General features: G+C 43.3%; 2 protein-coding genes across 4 annotated transcripts in view; one reads left to right on the top strand and one right to left on the bottom strand.

Moving 5' to 3' along the window:
• Positions 1 to 17,933, bottom strand: part of TMEM116 (transmembrane protein 116) — a 148,226-nt gene that overhangs the window by 31,248 nt on the left and 99,045 nt on the right. The window contains exon 11 of one of the 3 annotated variants that reach the window (XM_087857349.1): positions 3,434 to 16,233. The exons of the other annotated variants lie outside the window; for them this stretch is intronic. Within the exon in view, the coding sequence (XP_087713475.1) occupies positions 16,174 to 16,233 (60 nt within the window). The 3' untranslated portion in view covers positions 3,434 to 16,173. Of the gene's footprint in view, positions 1 to 3,433; positions 16,234 to 17,933 lie in introns of those variants that run through there. 3 annotated transcript variants of the gene reach the window in all.
• Positions 6,309 to 8,780, top strand: LOC123778938 (disintegrin and metalloproteinase domain-containing protein 1a-like). The gene has a single exon (XM_045776620.2). It carries the CDS (start codon positions 6,324 to 6,326, stop codon positions 8,778 to 8,780), a length of 2,457 nt encoding a protein of 818 aa, XP_045632576.2. The 5' UTR covers positions 6,309 to 6,323.

The raw sequence follows: 17,933 nt of genomic DNA, 5'->3' as shown, positions 1-17,933 counted from the left end.
AGAAAGGACAGGCATGATATATTCGATGTGCTAAATGGGAAAAAGATGCAGTCAAGAATCCTTTATCCAGCAAGGCTGTCACTCAGAATAGAAGGCAAGATTAAGAGTTTCCAGGACAAACAAAATCTAAAGGAATTCCTAAACGCCACACCAGCCCTGCAAGAAATATTAAAGGGCATCCTTTGAGTGAAGAGAGAGCCTAAAAGTAACAAAGATCAGGAAGCAACAGAGACAATCTATAGAAACAGCGATTTTACAGGAAATACAATGGCACTTAATATCTTTCAATAATTACTCTGAATGTAAATGGACTGAATGCTCCAATCAAAAGACACACAGTATCAGACTGGATAAAAAAACAAGACCCATCGATATGCTGTCTACAAGAGACTCATTTTAGACCCAAAGTCACCTCCAGATTGAAAGTGAGGGGGTGGAGAACCATTTTTCATGCTATTGGACATCAAAAGAAAGCTGGATTAGCAATCTTTATATAAGACAAACTAGATTTTATTTATTTTTTTTAAGATTTTATTTATTTATTCAACAGGATAGAGACAGCCAGCAAGAGAGGGAACACAAGCAGGGTGAGTGGGAGAGGAAGAAGCAGGCTCATAGCGGAGGAGCGCGATGTGGGGCTCGATTCCATAACGCCGGGATCACGCCCTGAGCCGAAGGCAGACGCCTAACCGCTGTGCCACCCAGGCGCCCCAGACAAACTAGATTTTAAACCAAAGGCTGTAATAAGAGACAAAGAAGGACACTATATCATAATGAAAGGGTCTATCCAACTAGAAGATCCAACAACTGTAAATATTTATGCCCCTAAGTTGGGAGCGGCCAACTATATAAACCAATTAATAACAAAATTAAGGAAACACACTGATAATAGTACAATCATAGTAGGGGACTTTAACACCCTACTCACAGCAACGGACAGATCATCTAAGCAGAAGATAAACAAGGAAACAAGGGCTTTGAATGACACACTGCACCAGATGGCCTTCACAGACCTATTCAGAGCATTTCATCCTAAAGCAACAGAATACACATTCTTCTCAAGTGCACATGGAACATTCTCCAGAATAGATCACACAATGGGTCACACAGATCAGGTCTCAACTGGTACAAAAAGAGTGAGATCATACCATGCATGTTTTCAGACCGCAGTGCTTTGAAACTGGAACTCAATCACAAGAGGAGAGTGGGAAGGAACACAAATACATGGAGGTGAAAGAGCATCTTACCAAAGAATGAATGGGTCAACCGGGAAATTAAAGAAGAATTTAAAAAATACATGGAAACAAATGAAAATGAAAACATAACAGTTCAGAACCTTTCGGATGCACCAGAGGCAGTCCGAAGAGCGAAGTACATAACAATATAAACCTTTCTCAAGAAACAAGAAAAGTCTCAAATACACAACCTAACCTTACACCTAAAGGAGCTGGAAAAAGAACAGCAAATAAAGCCTAAATCCAGCAGGAGAAGAGCAATAATAAAGATTAGAGCAGAAATCAATGACATAGAAATTAAAAAAAAAAACCCAAACAGTAAAGAACAGATCACAAGGAAACTAGAAGCTGGTTCTTTGAAAGAATTAATGAGATCGATAAACCGCTAGCCAGCCTTAGCATAAAGAAAAAAGAACCAAATAAACAAAATCATGAATGAAAGAGGAGAAATCACAACCAACAACAAAGAAACACAAACAATTACAAGAGAATATTATGAGCAATTATACAGCAACAAATTAGGCAATCTGGAAGAAACGGATGTATTCCTAGAAACATATAAACTACCAAAACTGAAACAAAAAGAAATAGAAAACCTGAACAGACCCATAAAGAGCAAACAAACTGAAGCAGTAATCAAAAACCTCCCAACGAACAAGAGCCAGGGCCAAACGCCCTGGCCTCCCAGTGGACTTCTACCAAGCATTTAAAGAAGAATTAATTTCTATTCTTCTGAAGCTGTTTCAAAAAATCGAAATGGAAGGAAAACTTCCAAACTCATTCTGTGACGCCAGCATTACCTTGATCCCAAAGCAGACAAAGACCCCACCAAAGAGCAGAATTACAGAGCAATATCCCTGATGAACATGGATGCAAAAATTCGCTCCAAGATACTAGCTAATAGGATCTAAGAGTACATTAAAAGGATTATTCACCACAACCAAGTGGGATTTACTCCTGGGCTGCAGGGTGGTTCAACATTTATTGACTTCCAACAATAGCTTCATTGATGCATAACTCACACTGGACAGCCACATGCCGAAGAATGAAACCGGACCACGTTCTTTTTTTTTTTTTTTTTAAAGATTTTGTTTATTCATTCGACAGAGACAGAGACAGCCAGTGAGAGAGGGAACACAAGCAGGGGGAGTGGGAGAGGAAGAAGCAGGCTCATAGCGAAGGAGCCTGATGTGGGGCTCGATCCCATAACGCCAGGATCACGCCCTGAGCCGAAGGCAGACGCTTAACCGCTGCGCCACCCAGGCGCCCCCGGACCACGTTCTTAAACCATACACAAGAATAAACTCAAAATGGATGAAAGACCTAAAAGTGAGACAGGAGTCCACCAAAATCCTAGAGGAGAACACAGGCAGCAACCTCTCGGACCTCGGCTGCAGCAACTTCTTCTTCGACACGCCTTCAAAGGCAAGGGACACAAAAGCAAAAGTGAACTACTGGGACTCGATCAAGATAGAAAAGTTTTGCACAGCAAAGGAAATGGTCAACAAAACTAAAAGGCAACCTACAGAATGGGAGAAGATATTTACAAATGACATATCAGATAAAGGGCTAGTATCCAAAATCTATAAAGAACTTCTCAAACTCAACACTTAAAAAAAACAAACAATCTGCTACTAGCTATTTAACCCCAATGATACAGATGCAGTAAAAAGAAGGGGTACCTGCACCCCAATGTTCATAGCAGCAATGTCCACAACAGCCAAAGTGTGGAAGGAACCGAGATGCCCTTCAACAGAAAAATAGATAAAGAAGATGTGGTCCGTATATACAATGGAATATTACTCACCCATCAGAAAGGATGAATACTCACCATTTGCATCGACATGGATGGAACTGGAGGGAATTATGCTAAGTGGAGTCAGTCAAGCAGAGAAAGACAATTATCATATGGTTTCACTCATAGGTGAACATAAGGAATAGAGCAGAGGACCACAGGGGAAGGGAGGGAAACTGAATGGGAAGAAATCAGAGAGGGACACAAACCATGAGAGACTATGGACTCTGGGAAACAAACTGAGGGTTACAGAAGGGAGGGGTGGAGGGATGGGGTGACCAAGTGAGGGGTATTAAGGAGGGCACGTGTTGGGGTGAGCACTGGGTATTACACGCAACTAATGAATCGTTGAACTATACAAAAAAACTTATGATGTACTGTATGTTGGCTAACTGAACATAATAAAAAAAAAAACCCAGTCAAGAAATGAGCAGAAGGCATGAATAGACATTTCTCCAAAGAAGACATGCAAATGGCTAAACGACACATGAAAAAATGCTCAACATCACTCAGCATCAGCGGAATACGCATCAAAACCACAATGAGAGACCACCTCACACCAGTCAGAATAGCTAAAGTTAATACTCAGGAAACAACAGATGTTGGCGAGGATGTGGAGAAAGGGGAACCCTCGAACACTGTTGCTGGGAATGCAAACTGGTACAGGCACTCTGGAAAACAGTATGGAGATTGCTCAGAAAGTTAAAAATAGAGCTGCCCTATGGCCCAGCAATTGCACTACTAGATATTTATCCAAAGGATACAAATGTAGTGATCTGAAGGGCACATGCACCCCAGTGTTTATAGCACTGATGTCCACAATAGCCAAAAAATGGAAAGAATCCCAGATGTCCATCAACAGATGAATGAATAAAGAAGATGAGAGATATATGTAGATATAGATATAGATATATACAGATATAGATATATAGTGGAATATTACTCAGCCATAAGAAAAGAATGAAATCCTGATATTTGCAATGATTTGGGTGGAACTAGAAGGTATTATGCTAAGCGAAATAAGACAGAGAAAGACAAATATCATATGATTTTACTCACGTGGAGTCGAAGAAACAAAACAGGTAGAGAGGAAGGGAAGGAAAAATAAAATAAGATGGAAACAGGGAGACAAACCATAAGAGACTCTTAACCATAGGAATCAAACTGAGGGTTGCTGGAGTGGAGGTAGGGGGAATGGGGTAACTGAGTGATGGCCACTAAGGAGGGTACTTGATGGAAAGAGCCCTGGGTGTTATATGCAACTGATGAATCCCTAAATTCTACCTCTGAAACTAATAATACACTATATGTTAATTAAATTGCACTTAAATAAAAACATTTTAAAAATAAATGAGATCATAAAATATTTGTCCTTTTGGGTCTGGCTCAGCTGTTCTCTTTTTAATAATTCACTGTAAAATACATTTCTGTTTTACGCATGTTGTGTGTTTCTGCTGTGATTCAAAGTTAAACATTTCAGAAAAGAACAAAGTAGTGATGCAGACTGGAACAAGAATGTTTATACACTCTTTCAAAGGGTTTCATTATGAAACAGAGAAGAGAAGCCGCATGCGACTGCAGAGTGATAAGGGCTGAAAAAGATGATTTCATAAAGGTGAGATATTACTATATATAATGAGACTGGATCTAACAGACAAACAGATGTTTAAGATGGAAAAGGGAAGGGACAACTGGAAAAGCAAACAAAGTCCACGAGAAACTGAAAGGGAAGGAGACATACAAGCAGAGGGACTGGCCTTAGATTGGAGCATGCACAACTTATCCACTACAGCAGGAGGAAAATCTAGATACAGGTGGGCTCACCTGGCACCTACATATGGAAGTACTCTTTGGATTGCTTCTGTTTTTCTCAGCCAAAGGTGAGGCCAGAAGAAATCAGGAGAGTGGACTGCTGGCTAAATGTAGGAAGAGGTACATATCGAGATCACAAATGTGCCATTAGTCAGCATGGTTGTGGGTTTTCCTGAAGACATTTTTAGCCTTTCAGGGCAGGCATCAAGCAAGTACAAACAAATAACATACAACAGATAAGACATCACAGCACTCATAACCTGGGAGTCATTTCTTCACTCGATAATGATTCTTGTTCATCTACTCTTGGACAAGCACTCTTCTAGACCTGACGGTATAAAGATGAACAGACAGAAGTAGTCACCGAATACATGGAGGCCGTATTCTAACACGGAGAGACTTTTAGGATACCTAGTTTACAACGGGCATCATCTTAGCACACCAGGAGGTCAGGGCCATCCTGAGAAGAGTGTGGGCCCGGACTCACCCACCAACATGCCCATGATACTCACGCATAAGAGGAGGCCGCTCTATCGGCATCCCCATACACAAGTTTGGACAGTGTTATAAACAGAACTTGAGAGACCGAACTCTGATGATGTTAAAACATAGGGGTATTGACCTTGCCCCATGAGTCACCATCCATTCGAGTCTATCTTGTGGCACAGGGCTGCCACTCCATTTGCCTTATCTAACAGACTGGCCTGTGAGATGTGCATATCACTATAATGCCATCCAGGGATAAAGAACAATCCGTGTTATGATGTCCATGTGTTACAGAGCAGGAGTTTTATTATTTTATTTTATTTTTTTAAAAGATTTTATTCATTTATTTGACAGAACAGCCATCAAGAGAGGGAACACAAGCAGGAGGAGTGGGAGAGGAAGAAGCAGGCTCCCAGCGGAGGAGCCTGATGTGGGGCTCGATCCTAGAACGCTAGGATCACGCCCTCAATCAAAGGCAGACGCTTAACGACTGCACCACCCAGGCGCCCCAGAGCAGGAGTTTTAAAGGAGGGGAATCAAGCAACAGAGTGTACCCTCCAAAGATGTCTAAGCCTCCTGGTCTGGAACACTTGGGAGTTAGCCAAGCAACGGACAACAGGAGGGATGGGGGTGGGGCATTCCACGTGGCACAGTTGAGAAGGCATGGAGGTTTTGTTTCCACTCTCAAGGTAGGGTCTTGCATTTTAGCGTTTGCAGTCCTTCAAGATTACATCAGTCCATGATGTCAAAAGGACTTTAGCCAAGGAGCACTGAAGCTGATGCTGTGGAAGGAACTCACATAGAAAGGACACTATCTGAAGGATAACACATCAGAGAGACTGGAAAGGACACAGCCAGAGGCTATGACTCTCACGGGCAGGCAGTAGCCGCCCTTTATGCAGCCAGCATAGATCTGGAGCTCATGCCTGAAGGTCTGTGTGTCAGGGAGAGCTGCTGCTGATGGACACCAGCCACACACCATCAACTGATTCACAATGGCCATGTCAGTGGAGGCTGCTTTGAGACACTCTGCCTCCTCCTTGTCCTCTCTACAGAAATACCAAGTGGTTACCTATGAGGCTGGCAGAGTGCTTCAGACTTGGGCTTCACGAAGGAAGGGCTCAAGGTGGGCACTAGCAGCACCAGGACCTTCGTGTGTCAGGTTGGGGATCATGCTAGTGTTGATACTGATTTTCCTGCCAAGCTTGAACTGTGACCCTCGCTCTGTATATTACTCTTCTTATGAAACAGTCATCCCCAAGAGTCTGACGGTCAAGGGAAGGGAAGACCCAGGGGAAAAGGCATCCTATACGCTATTAATGCAGGGCCAGAAACAGGTGATTCACCTGAGGGTGAAGAGAGACTATTTTGTGAATAACTTTCCAGTCTTCAGCTACCACAATGGTGTCCTGGGGCAAGAAATGCCTTTCGTCTCCCATGACTGTCACTATGAAGGCTACATAGAAGGAGTCCCAGGTTCTTTTGTTTCTCTCAACACCTGTTCAGGCCTCAGGGGCTTCCTGATTAAGGAGGGGAAACCCTATGGCATTGAGCCCATGGACACTTCAAAACGGTTTGAACATGTGTTGTACACCATGGCACACCAAGCTCGAGTCTCCTGTAGTGTCACTTCCAAAGGCAGCCAAGCGGTGTCCACCAGCCGGCAACAAGGGAGCAGGAAGCCTCGCAGTCTACAGGCACTGTCCTCCTTTTGGTCACACACCAAGTACGTGGAGATGTTCGTCGTGGTCAACAACCAGCGGTTCCAAATGTGGGGCAGTAACGTCAATGAGACAGTCCAGAGAGTAATGGACATCACCACTCTGGCCAACATCTTCACTAGGGGAATAAACACTGAGCTGGTGCTGGCTGGAATGGAGATTTGGACCGAGGGGGACCTCATAGAAGTCCCAGCGGACTTGCGAGTTACACTCAGGAATTTCAATAGCTGGCGACAGGAGAAGCTCTTCCATCGTGTGAAGCACGATGTTGCCCACATGATCGTGGGACATCATCCTGGAGAGGATGTGGGACAGGCGTTTCTCAATGGTGCCTGTTCAAGAGGCTTTGCAGCAGCTGTTGAATCCTTCCATCATGAAGATGTCCTCCTGTTTGCAGCGCTCATGGTCCATGAGCTTGGGCACAACTTGGGTATTCAGCACGACCACTCGGCCTGCATTTGTAAAGATAGACGCTTTTGCCTCATGCATGAGAATATCACTAAAGAAAGTGGCTTCAGCAACTGCAGCTCTGACCACTTTTACCAGTTCCTCCGGGAACACAAAGGGGCCTGCCTATTTAACAAGCCTCGGCCCAAAGGTCGCCTGCGTAGGCAAGCCACCTGTGGAAATGGCGTGTTGGAGCAGAATGAGGAGTGTGACTGTGGACCCGACTGTGGTGGTAACCCATGCTGTGACCAAACATGTAGGCTGAAGGAGCATGCACAGTGTAGTGAAGGACTATGCTGTTTTAATTGCCGGTTGAGACATAAGGGATTCATGTGTCGCTCTGCTTCTGGAGAGTGTGACCTCCCAGAGTATTGTGATGGTACTTCTGGAGTATGCCCCAGAGACCACTATAAGCAAGATGGTACAGCGTGTGATATAATTCACTATTGTTTTATGGGCCGGTGTAAGAACCCTGATACTCAGTGCATGGATATATATGGGTTCCCTGCAAGGTCTGCCCCAGAAGACTGTTATATTTCCATGAACACCAGAGGGGACCGGTTTGGCAACTGTGGCTGTCCTACCGCAGCTGTCCCAAGATATGTTAAGTGTTCTGATGAGAATATATTTTGTGGGAAACTTGTATGTACAAATATTATACAGGTACCACCAGTCAAACCCCACCATACTCTGATTCAGGTAGCTCACAAAGATGACTTCTGCTGGAGCATGGATGCCTATAACCTTACTGATATCCCTGATGATGGAGATGTGGACACTGGTACCCTTTGTGCCCCACACAAAGTCTGCATGAATTACTCCTGCATTGATCATGCCGTGCTTAGGTACGACTGTGAACCAAAAGAAATGTGTAATGGGAGAGGAGTTTGCAACGATTTAAGGCACTGCCACTGTGAGGAGGGCTATGCCCCCCCTGACTGCAAAGCTCCAGGAAATGGGGGTAGTGTGGACAGTGGTCCCCCCAGCAAGCCAGATGATGGAAATCCAAGTGAAGATGAAAGTAGAAGTCTTAGTTTTGATCGTGGTAATTTTGGCAGAGTAGGTGAGAATAAAGATGAAGCCAAAAGCCTTGGCAAGATAGTGTACATGTTTCCCTTATTGCTTGTAGCAATATTTTTAAGTCTGATTATTGGTGCCAGTGTTGGGGCTGGAAAGGAAATATCACAGTGCTCACAAGAGGCTCCAGAAGAAACTGAAGAAGAAGCTGTAGAAGAAAAGGAAGTAGGCAGTGTAGAGGAAGAAGTAGAGGGAAAAAATGAGTAGTGACAGGAAGAAGTCTAATACAGCAAATACCCAAAACACTGGGTGGAATGGAGGTTCAATGAAGCAAACATGAAGTGCAAACTGATGGTACCAGTGGCCCTAATAGGGACTCTACAGTCTGTAGAAATGTACAACTCTGCAAGGAGGGCTTTTCTTCTCCAGTGTAGTCATTGATTATGTATACATACATAAAATCATTTATAAAAATATTTTAATATTTTCATTATCACATTTTATGAAACATTTAAATTAAACTTTTCTCATGAAACATTCAGCTCAGTATCTTGTGTTAGTAGGTCCAGTTTTGAGTTATCTGTTTTTTAGGGAATGTCATCTTCATCTACTTTGTTGGATGTACAGTATTATATATCCTTATATATATTGGGGTCCAGGTTTTCACCCCACTTATAACTACACATTACATTAGGAAAGTTGTTTCTATGTTTGTTGTTCTAATTGCTCTGTGAAGTGTCTCCATGAAATGAAAAGATTTTAAATTAAAAAGTAAATAAATATCTGTTTTCAAACAAATAGCACTTTAGGCTTTATGTGGCCTATTACCTGGGTCTCCTTCCATTTTGCGGTTCTCTTGAAGGGGCTCCATTTAAATCAGGGTGGTATGATCACCATGGTTCGGGGTGAAAGGGGCAGGGGTGGGCAACCTGGCCAAGAGGTGATCTTGACTACTGCTCATTTTACTTTCTTCTATTTTCTACTTTGTTAATTCTATTTAATTTTCAATTTTTTATTAAGTTAATATACTATTGAGTGACTATCCAAAGGACCAGAGCTTTAGAGGGCACCTATATAATCGCATGACCCATTCAGAGCAAGATGCTGTGTTAAACACTTTACATTCATTGTCTTAATTTTATCCTCCAGTCCATCCTATGAGACCTCCCATCTACATGAGGGAACAGACCCCGAAGAGTTCTGCTCTAGAGCTAGTAACCTTTGTCTTGTTCAAGGTACAACTGAATCTACATTCCCCACTGCCCCGTGAGCCCTTCCTTCAGTTAAAAAAGTGACCAGAAAATCAAAATGTCCTTTACGTGTCCAGGTAATGGCTTCTTGCTCAGTGACTCTACCAAAACGAAAGCCTTACAGATGCATGCCTTACTGCTACCATGAACCTACCACACTGTGTAGTCATTATCGATGGAAGTGCCTTTTCCCCTATTACATTCTGACATCATGGAGTGGTAAGTTTATCTTATTTAGCTCTGAGGCCCCGGCTCATTGTGGGTGCTCAGTAAATGTTGATCAAGTGAAGGACTTAACTAGAGCCAACCTTAAAATAGGAGGGTAACTTCTATGGATGCCACTTGCTAAAACCTTGCTCAGGTGCAGTGTTGCTACAGGTTGAGTGTTCTGAATCTCGGGGAAGTTCCTGAGCATCAGTCCCTGACCATACATTTGCTGAGTCCTTCTTCTAACTGCCTGACCTACATGACAGAAAAGAACAGAAAAAAGAATGATAAGACCTGATTTCTGCCTTCAAGAAGCTTATATTAATTACTTTTGCTGGAACAAAACTAAACTTCAGAGCAAAATCCAAACTCAGGACTTCAGTTATGTAAGATTCCAGGTCATGAGATTTACTGGGAACCAAATCTCAAAGCGTTCTATGCCAGAAGGTGAAAACACACCATTAGATGGTAGTCAGCGAGAGCAGTGATAATAACGGTAAAACTGGGTAAGTGAAGGCCTCCACGTGTAAATTTTTGATTAGAGACTCTTGAAAAAGATGTGGAGGATTTCTGCTGAGAAGCACTTCAGTGGAGAACAGGAGGGGGTGACCTTCCTAACTGCATGTGATGGTGACTATGCTAAAAGCTAAAAAGCATCACACAGTTTTACTATCTTCTCAAGTATAAGGGAATCAAGATTTAGGTAGGGGGTGATTATGCTTAGCTAATTTAATTGCATTCTTTAAAGACTAAAAGTCAGATAGATAATTGGGAATCAATCAATAAAACCTATTTAAAACTTCACAACAGGGGCACCTGGGTGGCTCAGTCAGTTAAGGGTCTGCCTTTGGCTCAGGTCACGATCTCAGGGATAGAGATATCTCTGAGATAAGGCCTCAAGTCACACTACCTGCTCAGTGGGGAATCTGCTTCTCCCTCTCCCTCTCCCCTCCCTGCCCATCCCCGCACTCATGCTCTCTCTCTTGCTCAATAAGTAAATAAAATCTTTAAAACAAAAAACGAAAACTTTATGATATTTCACAACAAAGTTTACAAAAATTTAGCAAATACGCAAGTTGGAAGTTGAATAGACTTCTTTTTAATTTTTAGTTGCTGTCCTTAGGATTGTAAGACAAGGTTGAAGACAGGAAACAAAAGTCAGGACAGGCTATTTGAATGAACTTCCTCTGAAAAACTGATAGAAAACTGGACATACTTATAAACTGTCAAGTAAATCTTAAAATGTGTGGAAACCCCAAATCCTAGGGATTGGTTGAAGTTCTTTAGCATCTGCTATAGAAGGGAGGGGACCAATTTTAATGTGGGCAAAAAAAGAGAGGTAGTGTAAGTTGGGTTCGAGGTTCAACCTTCTGCATTCGTGTGACTGCTTCTACAAAGCACACTTTTTTGCCTGATTCCTTCCCCCCATTATGTTTGGGGGATTCTGAGGTGTGCTTGCTTACACGTTCCATGATCTGTGTGGGTAGTCACTCATGACCCAAGCAGTTGCAGCCCCAAGAGATTCTGACAATGACTCTTTGCCAAGCTTTACCGCCCTTCCCTAGGTGGCAATGTCCTCTCTGTGGTCCCTAAGGCTGTTGGAGACTGAGGCCCTTTCCTTACTTTCCCAAATCATAGCCAAGTCTAGGCTCTAGACTTTTATCCAGAGTTAGAGGGAACAAAGAGAAACTACAATGTGGAAAAGAATGCATTTGGGTGTGTCCAATATTAATGTTTCTGGAGTCCAGAGGTCATGTCCCTCCCTGGGAGACTTGGATAGGTCCTCTCTTTCCTTGGACGTCCCCACCCTGACATCTTTTCCTATCCACGTAGGAGTACTTTGGGAATGTCCTCAAAACTTGGAGCCAGACGCCAACCTCCCCTCTGGGGTTCAGTTGAAGGAAAAAGAAAAGATTTACGTTAAACACAGGTGACATTATCAACCTCATAGGGATGCAATTCTGCACTAACTAAAGTTTTGCACTAGTCTGCAAAATTTCTTGACACTGTATTAAAAATTAAAATAAAAACTTCCAGTGTTTACAAACTTAACTTCAGAAGTGAATTTTGGTGTTTCTTTGGGCAAACATGGTTACTGAAATGTTTTCTCAAAACCAAAAGCAGACTTCCTCCAAGAATGTTTGCAAAATGTTGACTCTTTAAAATTAATATTCTGCCTCCTTCTGGACACTAAGCTGTAAAACTTTTTGGACCAGGGAAGAATAGGGGGGAAAAAGTCCAATACTGCTTTTGCTAGTTAATAAAATCATGGCAGTCTTACCTAAGGAGGTCATGATACAGTGAAATGCATGAGGATAATGAAGGTGTTGGATTAGTTTGTGAAGGACAAAGCCACGGTGACTCTTGTCACAGTTAGAAAACAATTTTCTAAATATTTACAAAGGAAACATCAGAGATGGAATCACGATTGACCAAGTATTTGCAAACCAATGCCCATTTTACTGCTGGAAACTACCTAACTGGGCTCTGTAATGACCTTCCCAATGTTCTCCAGACACTGATCTTGTCACTCCAGTCTGGAGTTCAGGAACGTCCACTGCTCTCTCATTAGCTAGAGCAGAAGATGTAAACTTGGTGTGGCATTAAAGGACTCTGACAACTGGGTCCTCCTGTCCACTTCCAGCTATTGTCTCCTATGACTTTTGAAAACAAGCATGTCCTCATTCCTCATACCAGTATGTCTGACAGGAAAGACCTGTGTCCTCACTACACGTCACGGCCACTTCCCACTCTGGGCTCTTGATTCCACTGAATGACCTTACTCTTCCCTACCCTTACTTGGTTCAACCTTCACAGCTCCAGAGAGGCTCTTGAAACTGCTCCAGAATACCTTTCTTTACTTTTTTGAAGGAAACATGGGCTCTCCTTGAGGATATTCATGGAAAGAACCTATAGAGCAGTCAGTCTGAAACAGACCATCGAGTGATTGTTTTCTACAGAACAAGGGAGTATCCATACATCCTTGTCCTTGAGTGAAATCTCCAATTAGTACTTCGAGAGCGAGAATTGTGTTTACTCACCCAATATTTTCAGAATCTCAAATTCTGGAGCTACTCATGTATTAGTGGAGAAATGGAAAGAAAGCCTCACAAGACACAAAAGGAGTGAGGTCTGAAGCCTCAACCTTTCTCCTAGTTTTGCATTTTCAGTCACCTAATAATCATGAGCTGGGTGTGAGTGCAGACAATTTTCACCCATGAAAAGCAGAAATAAAAAAGGTACAGTGTCAGTGCAAGGGGACAGGAGAGAAGGCTCTCCCTCTTGCCATCCACTGACCACTTATACACCTGAAGCCTCCCTTTATGGTTCCACAGGTAAGTTGGGTCATCAGAAAAATACAGAAAAGTAAACAAAGATGCCAAATAAAGCAAAGGCTACATATTAGTTCTATGCCTTGTAAAAATAAGAATGGACCACAACTCTTAGGTAACTGATGTGTCATGGTTTAAGGAAAGCCTACAGACAGGACTCTCTTTATAAAACCGTTGCAACAAAATGATACCAGTACATCAGGTCCCCAAACTGTTCAGAGTCTCTATTGCAGTATTTACATTTTATGTAACAATGCACCTAAAAAAAGAAACTGTTCCTTTTATTCATGATTTTTTTCCAAAACAGATACAATTTTAATTATCTTTATTGTCACATTAGCTGTATTTATGACCCATGTCTAGTGGTGTTTTACAAAACAACTCAAGCGTAAGAGAAAACAGTAGGCTACCTTTCCTAAGAACCGTGAGAGCTCTTTTCTTCTCCTTGATGCTAAGAGCATGAGAGCTGCATAAGCTTGGAGTCTTGTGTTCTCCTAGCCTAACAAAACCAACCAGAGAGGATTTTCTGAGAGTAAATAATAACCTCTCTAAAAAGAAGACAGTCACCTTTCTTCTGAGTGAGGGGGCTTTCATCTTCCCTGTCCCTAAATCCCAGGTGCTACTTTCTGGCTGATTGGTCTTACACACCGAAATTCACTTCCTTGGGCCTAGGTTTCTGCCTCAGTAAGACGGCCACACAAAGGGCACTTCTCACAGACTGGTTGAGAGGTTAAGTTACGTAATGTGTGTGCCGGTATCGAGTGCACAGCTTGGCATACAGCAGGTGCTCAGATCAACACTGAGAAGATCTAAAATCAACTGTGTCGAAGGATGTAAGATTATATAAATTGTAGGCTGTTGAGCAATGGTAAGATCTGCCACTACCGAGTCACAATACCGAATTTCCTTTATACCTATGGCATTCTGATCCATCATATATACGGTCATTGCAAACACATTCTACTTCCCCTGCTAAACTGAAAATCTCTGGGGGTGAGAAGGAGTGGGATTTGGTTGATGTGGCAATCACTGCTTTAGGCCCAGTTACAGGTAAGACTGGTAAGGACTTTCTTTCTTTCCTTAGAGACCCTCTCCAGACCATGGTGGTATTAAAAGCAATCCTGCTGCTTGGATCCTAAGTCAAGGATTCTAGCTTTCTCCCTCTTCTGACTGTATCCTTAGTCCTTAATGTGCAAATGGCTCAGGACAGGCCCACTTGCACATTCAAGGCTTGCTGTCCAACGCTGGTGCTTTTTACAGAAGTCTAATTTGACTGTGAGGCTGACACATGTCACCTCTCCCCATTCATTCATTCATCCATCCATTCATCCATCCATTCACTCATTCATTCATTCCACCACTGTTGAATCCTTACCTATGAACTGTTGTACTAGTACTACGGACATGGTAGAAAATAAGACGAAGCCCCCGATCCCAGGAAAATTAAAAAAAAAAATACTAACCTGACACACAAAAAAGATAACTACGTGATGTGCCAGGATGTAATCTGTGCGATGGAACAGAACGAAGCAGTGCAAGGGGAACAAGAGTGATGTTAGGGTGGAGTGCTATTTGCAGCCAGTGGTCAGAGGAGGGAAGAGCAAACCAGGGAGAGGGAAGTCTAAGTGGGAGGGTCCTGAGATGGGAGCATGCTTGGCATGTTTGAAGTTCAGCAAGGAGGTCAGCATTATCTGGACAGAGTGGGCATCGTGGAGTAGCAGTTGAGGGCTGTGGGTGGAGACAGGTCACATGAAGACTTGGTAAGGATCGGTAAGGAATTCTGATTCTATTTCAGCGGAGACGGGAAGCACAGAAGGGTTTTAGCAAGGGAATGACCAGAGCTGAGAAGTCCTGAAGGATCACTCCACCTGCTACATGATCAAAGAACAGACAGGGGTAGGGCAATGGGCCACTGCATAAGCAGAGAATCCTTAGAGATCTTGTCATGTGCCAAGTGGGAGATGTCGGAAGCTTTTAGGAGGGTGGCTGAAGTGGAAGTGGTGAGAAGAGGCTAGAATCTGGGTATACTGTGAGGTAGAGCTCAAAGGATTTGCTGACAGAGCAAGGCAGAGAAAGGCAGCAAGGAAGGACTCCAGTGGCTCTGCCCTGAGCAACTGCAAGAACAGAGTTGCCATTCACTGAGGTGTAGATGAGTGTGGAAAGAGCAGGAGTTGGACGTGTTTAGCCTGAGACGGCTATTAAACACCCATGTGGGCATGCCAGCTAGGCAGGAAGATGACTGAGTCTGGAATTCAGGAGAGAGGTCAGCCACAGATGTCTATCTGAGAATTGCCCGTCTGGAGATGATATCCAAGCCACGGACCGGCTGCCTCTGCCTAGGGAGCAGAGCCACCAGCTAGAGAAAGGAACAGATCGAGGACTGGGTGTGAGGACTTAAGCTCCAGGGCATTCCCTGGGTAGGTGTTGATAAGATGAGGACTCAGGAAAGAAGTGGGAGAAGGAGTGGCCGGCATGGTAGGGGTACCACCAGGAGAGAGCATTGTCCTGCAAACCAAGACAGAAAGTGTTTCTAGAAGAGCCTTACACCACAAAGCCAGTCCATCTGCAAATTCGCTTGGCTCTACCTTCAACATATATTCAGAATGTGACCTCGTATCACCACTGCCCCCGACCCCCACTCTCCAGTGCACTGCAAGCCATCATCCCTCTTCTCTTCTCCAACCTCAGAAGTCTCTTCCCTGGTCTCTCTGCTTCCACCCTGGCTCTCCCAATAGCCTAATTTCCAGCCAGCGGGCAGAGCGATTATTTTCAAAGTTTAAGTCAGAACATACCGATCATCTTTTAAGTGTAGCCAGTAGGTCCAAGGTGAGGACCGAGTGATGATCATTTGGTTTGACAACGGAGAGTTAGTCATTGGTATCCTGGAGCAGAGCAGTTTGGATGGACGGGTGGGAATGACAGCTTATTCTCCTGGAGTCAAAATGTAAAGGATGAGCCAGACAAACCTCTGTGAGGGTGTTCAATGCCATCGGTATTCAGAGAAATACAGATTACATAGCCACAAAGAGATGTCGCTACACACCCACAAGACCGGCTATACGAAACTGAAAATGCCTGGCACTGCTGTGGAACAGCAGAAGCTCTCCTAAACTGCTTCAGAAACCTAAAGCGGCATGCCACTTTGAAATAGCACTTTTAATTTTCTAGTTACATTTATTTTCTCAAGTACCCCATAACTTAGCTCTTTTACTCTTAGGCAAATGCCCTAGAAATTTCTGCTTATTTGCTTCATGTTCCTGAACAATAATGGTCATAAGCAGCACTCTTCATAGTATTCCAAAAGAAAAGACCCCTGTGTTCACAGATAATGCGATGAATGTTGTGACTGATCCACACAGAGAAATACAAGTGTAGAACAACGTGGCAAGGAACGCACTATGGCAGCACCCAAACAGAGTTAAGTGGAAACTTAAATACCATGTGGAACAAAAGAGGCCACACTGCATTCGTGTGGATTCATAGGAAGTTAAGAGGTGAAATCGGAAGCACTCCCAAAATGTTAAATAAGGTCCTCCAGAAATCCCCTCCTCCATAAAAACTGTTACAACACAGGCAAAAAAAGAGTCAAAATGCACGTTTTGGAGGTGTGGGAATTAATCCAAGACACAGAACCAGTGAAGCTTGTTTGTTCAAAAATAGGAACAATGAAACGGCTGAATCTTGGTAAGAGCAGCGAGCTATGTGAGGTTTTAATTGCCCTAGTCCCATATCCCTCTCCCTCAGGTCCCCACTAGCCTCGAAAAACCGCATCATAGCAACTAGGGTAGCTGTGAAAACAGGCAGCCTAGCACCCAGTGGAATGGGCAGAACAGTCTAGAGCCTCCTCAAAAGCACCGTGGCCATAGAACTGTTACTGATTTTATGCCTGGCAGTTCCCCAGAAAACCCCCCTTCATAGGACTTGCCTTGCTATAAACTCATAGAAGAAAACATAAGGCAAATGTTTCACGGCACTGGATTTGGCAAAGATCCCTCTGACGCATGACACCAAAGGCACAGGTAACAAAAACAACAACAAAAAGACAAAATGGACTTAAAGAAACTTTAAAAATTTTATGCATAAAAAAACGCTCTGACACAGTAAAAAGGCTACCCACAGAATGGGAGAAAATATTTGCAAATCAAGTGTCTGTCTGATAAGGGATTAATATCCAGAATATACAGAGACACATCTACAACGCAACAACAACAACAACAACAACAAAAGAAACGACCGGATTAAAGACAATGGGCAGAGACATTTCTGCAAAGAAGATCAAAAATGGCCTACGAGCACATAAAAAGATGCTCAACATCACTCATCATGAGGGAAATGCAAACCAAAACTACAATGAGATACCACCTCCCACCCACGAGGATGGCTACTGTCAAAAACACCCCAAAACAAAACAGAAAATAAGACATCCTGTGTTGGAGAGGACCTGGAGGAAATTGGAACCCATGTGTGCTGCCAGTGAAAACGTAAAATTCTACAGCCGCTGCGGAATGTCCTGGTTCCTCCAAAGATCAAACATAGACTTCCCATATGATCCGGTAACCCCACCTCTGGGTATACACCCCAAAGAACTGAAAGCAAGGTCTTGAAGAGCCGTTTGTATGTCCATGTTCACA

The sequence above is a fragment of the Ursus americanus genome, chromosome 30 (genome assembly GCF_024610735.1).
Source record: "Ursus americanus isolate L20-20 chromosome 30, mUrsAme1.1.p, whole genome shotgun sequence".
Lineage (NCBI taxonomy): Eukaryota > Metazoa > Chordata > Mammalia > Carnivora > Ursidae > Ursus > Ursus americanus.
This window is presented reverse-complemented; position numbering and strand designations above follow the sequence as displayed.

Coding starts and splice junctions, on each gene's coding strand:
- LOC123778938 (XM_045776620.2), top strand. CDS start 6,324: ATGGCCATGTCAGTGGAGGCTGCTTTGAGACACTCTGCCTCCTCCTTG.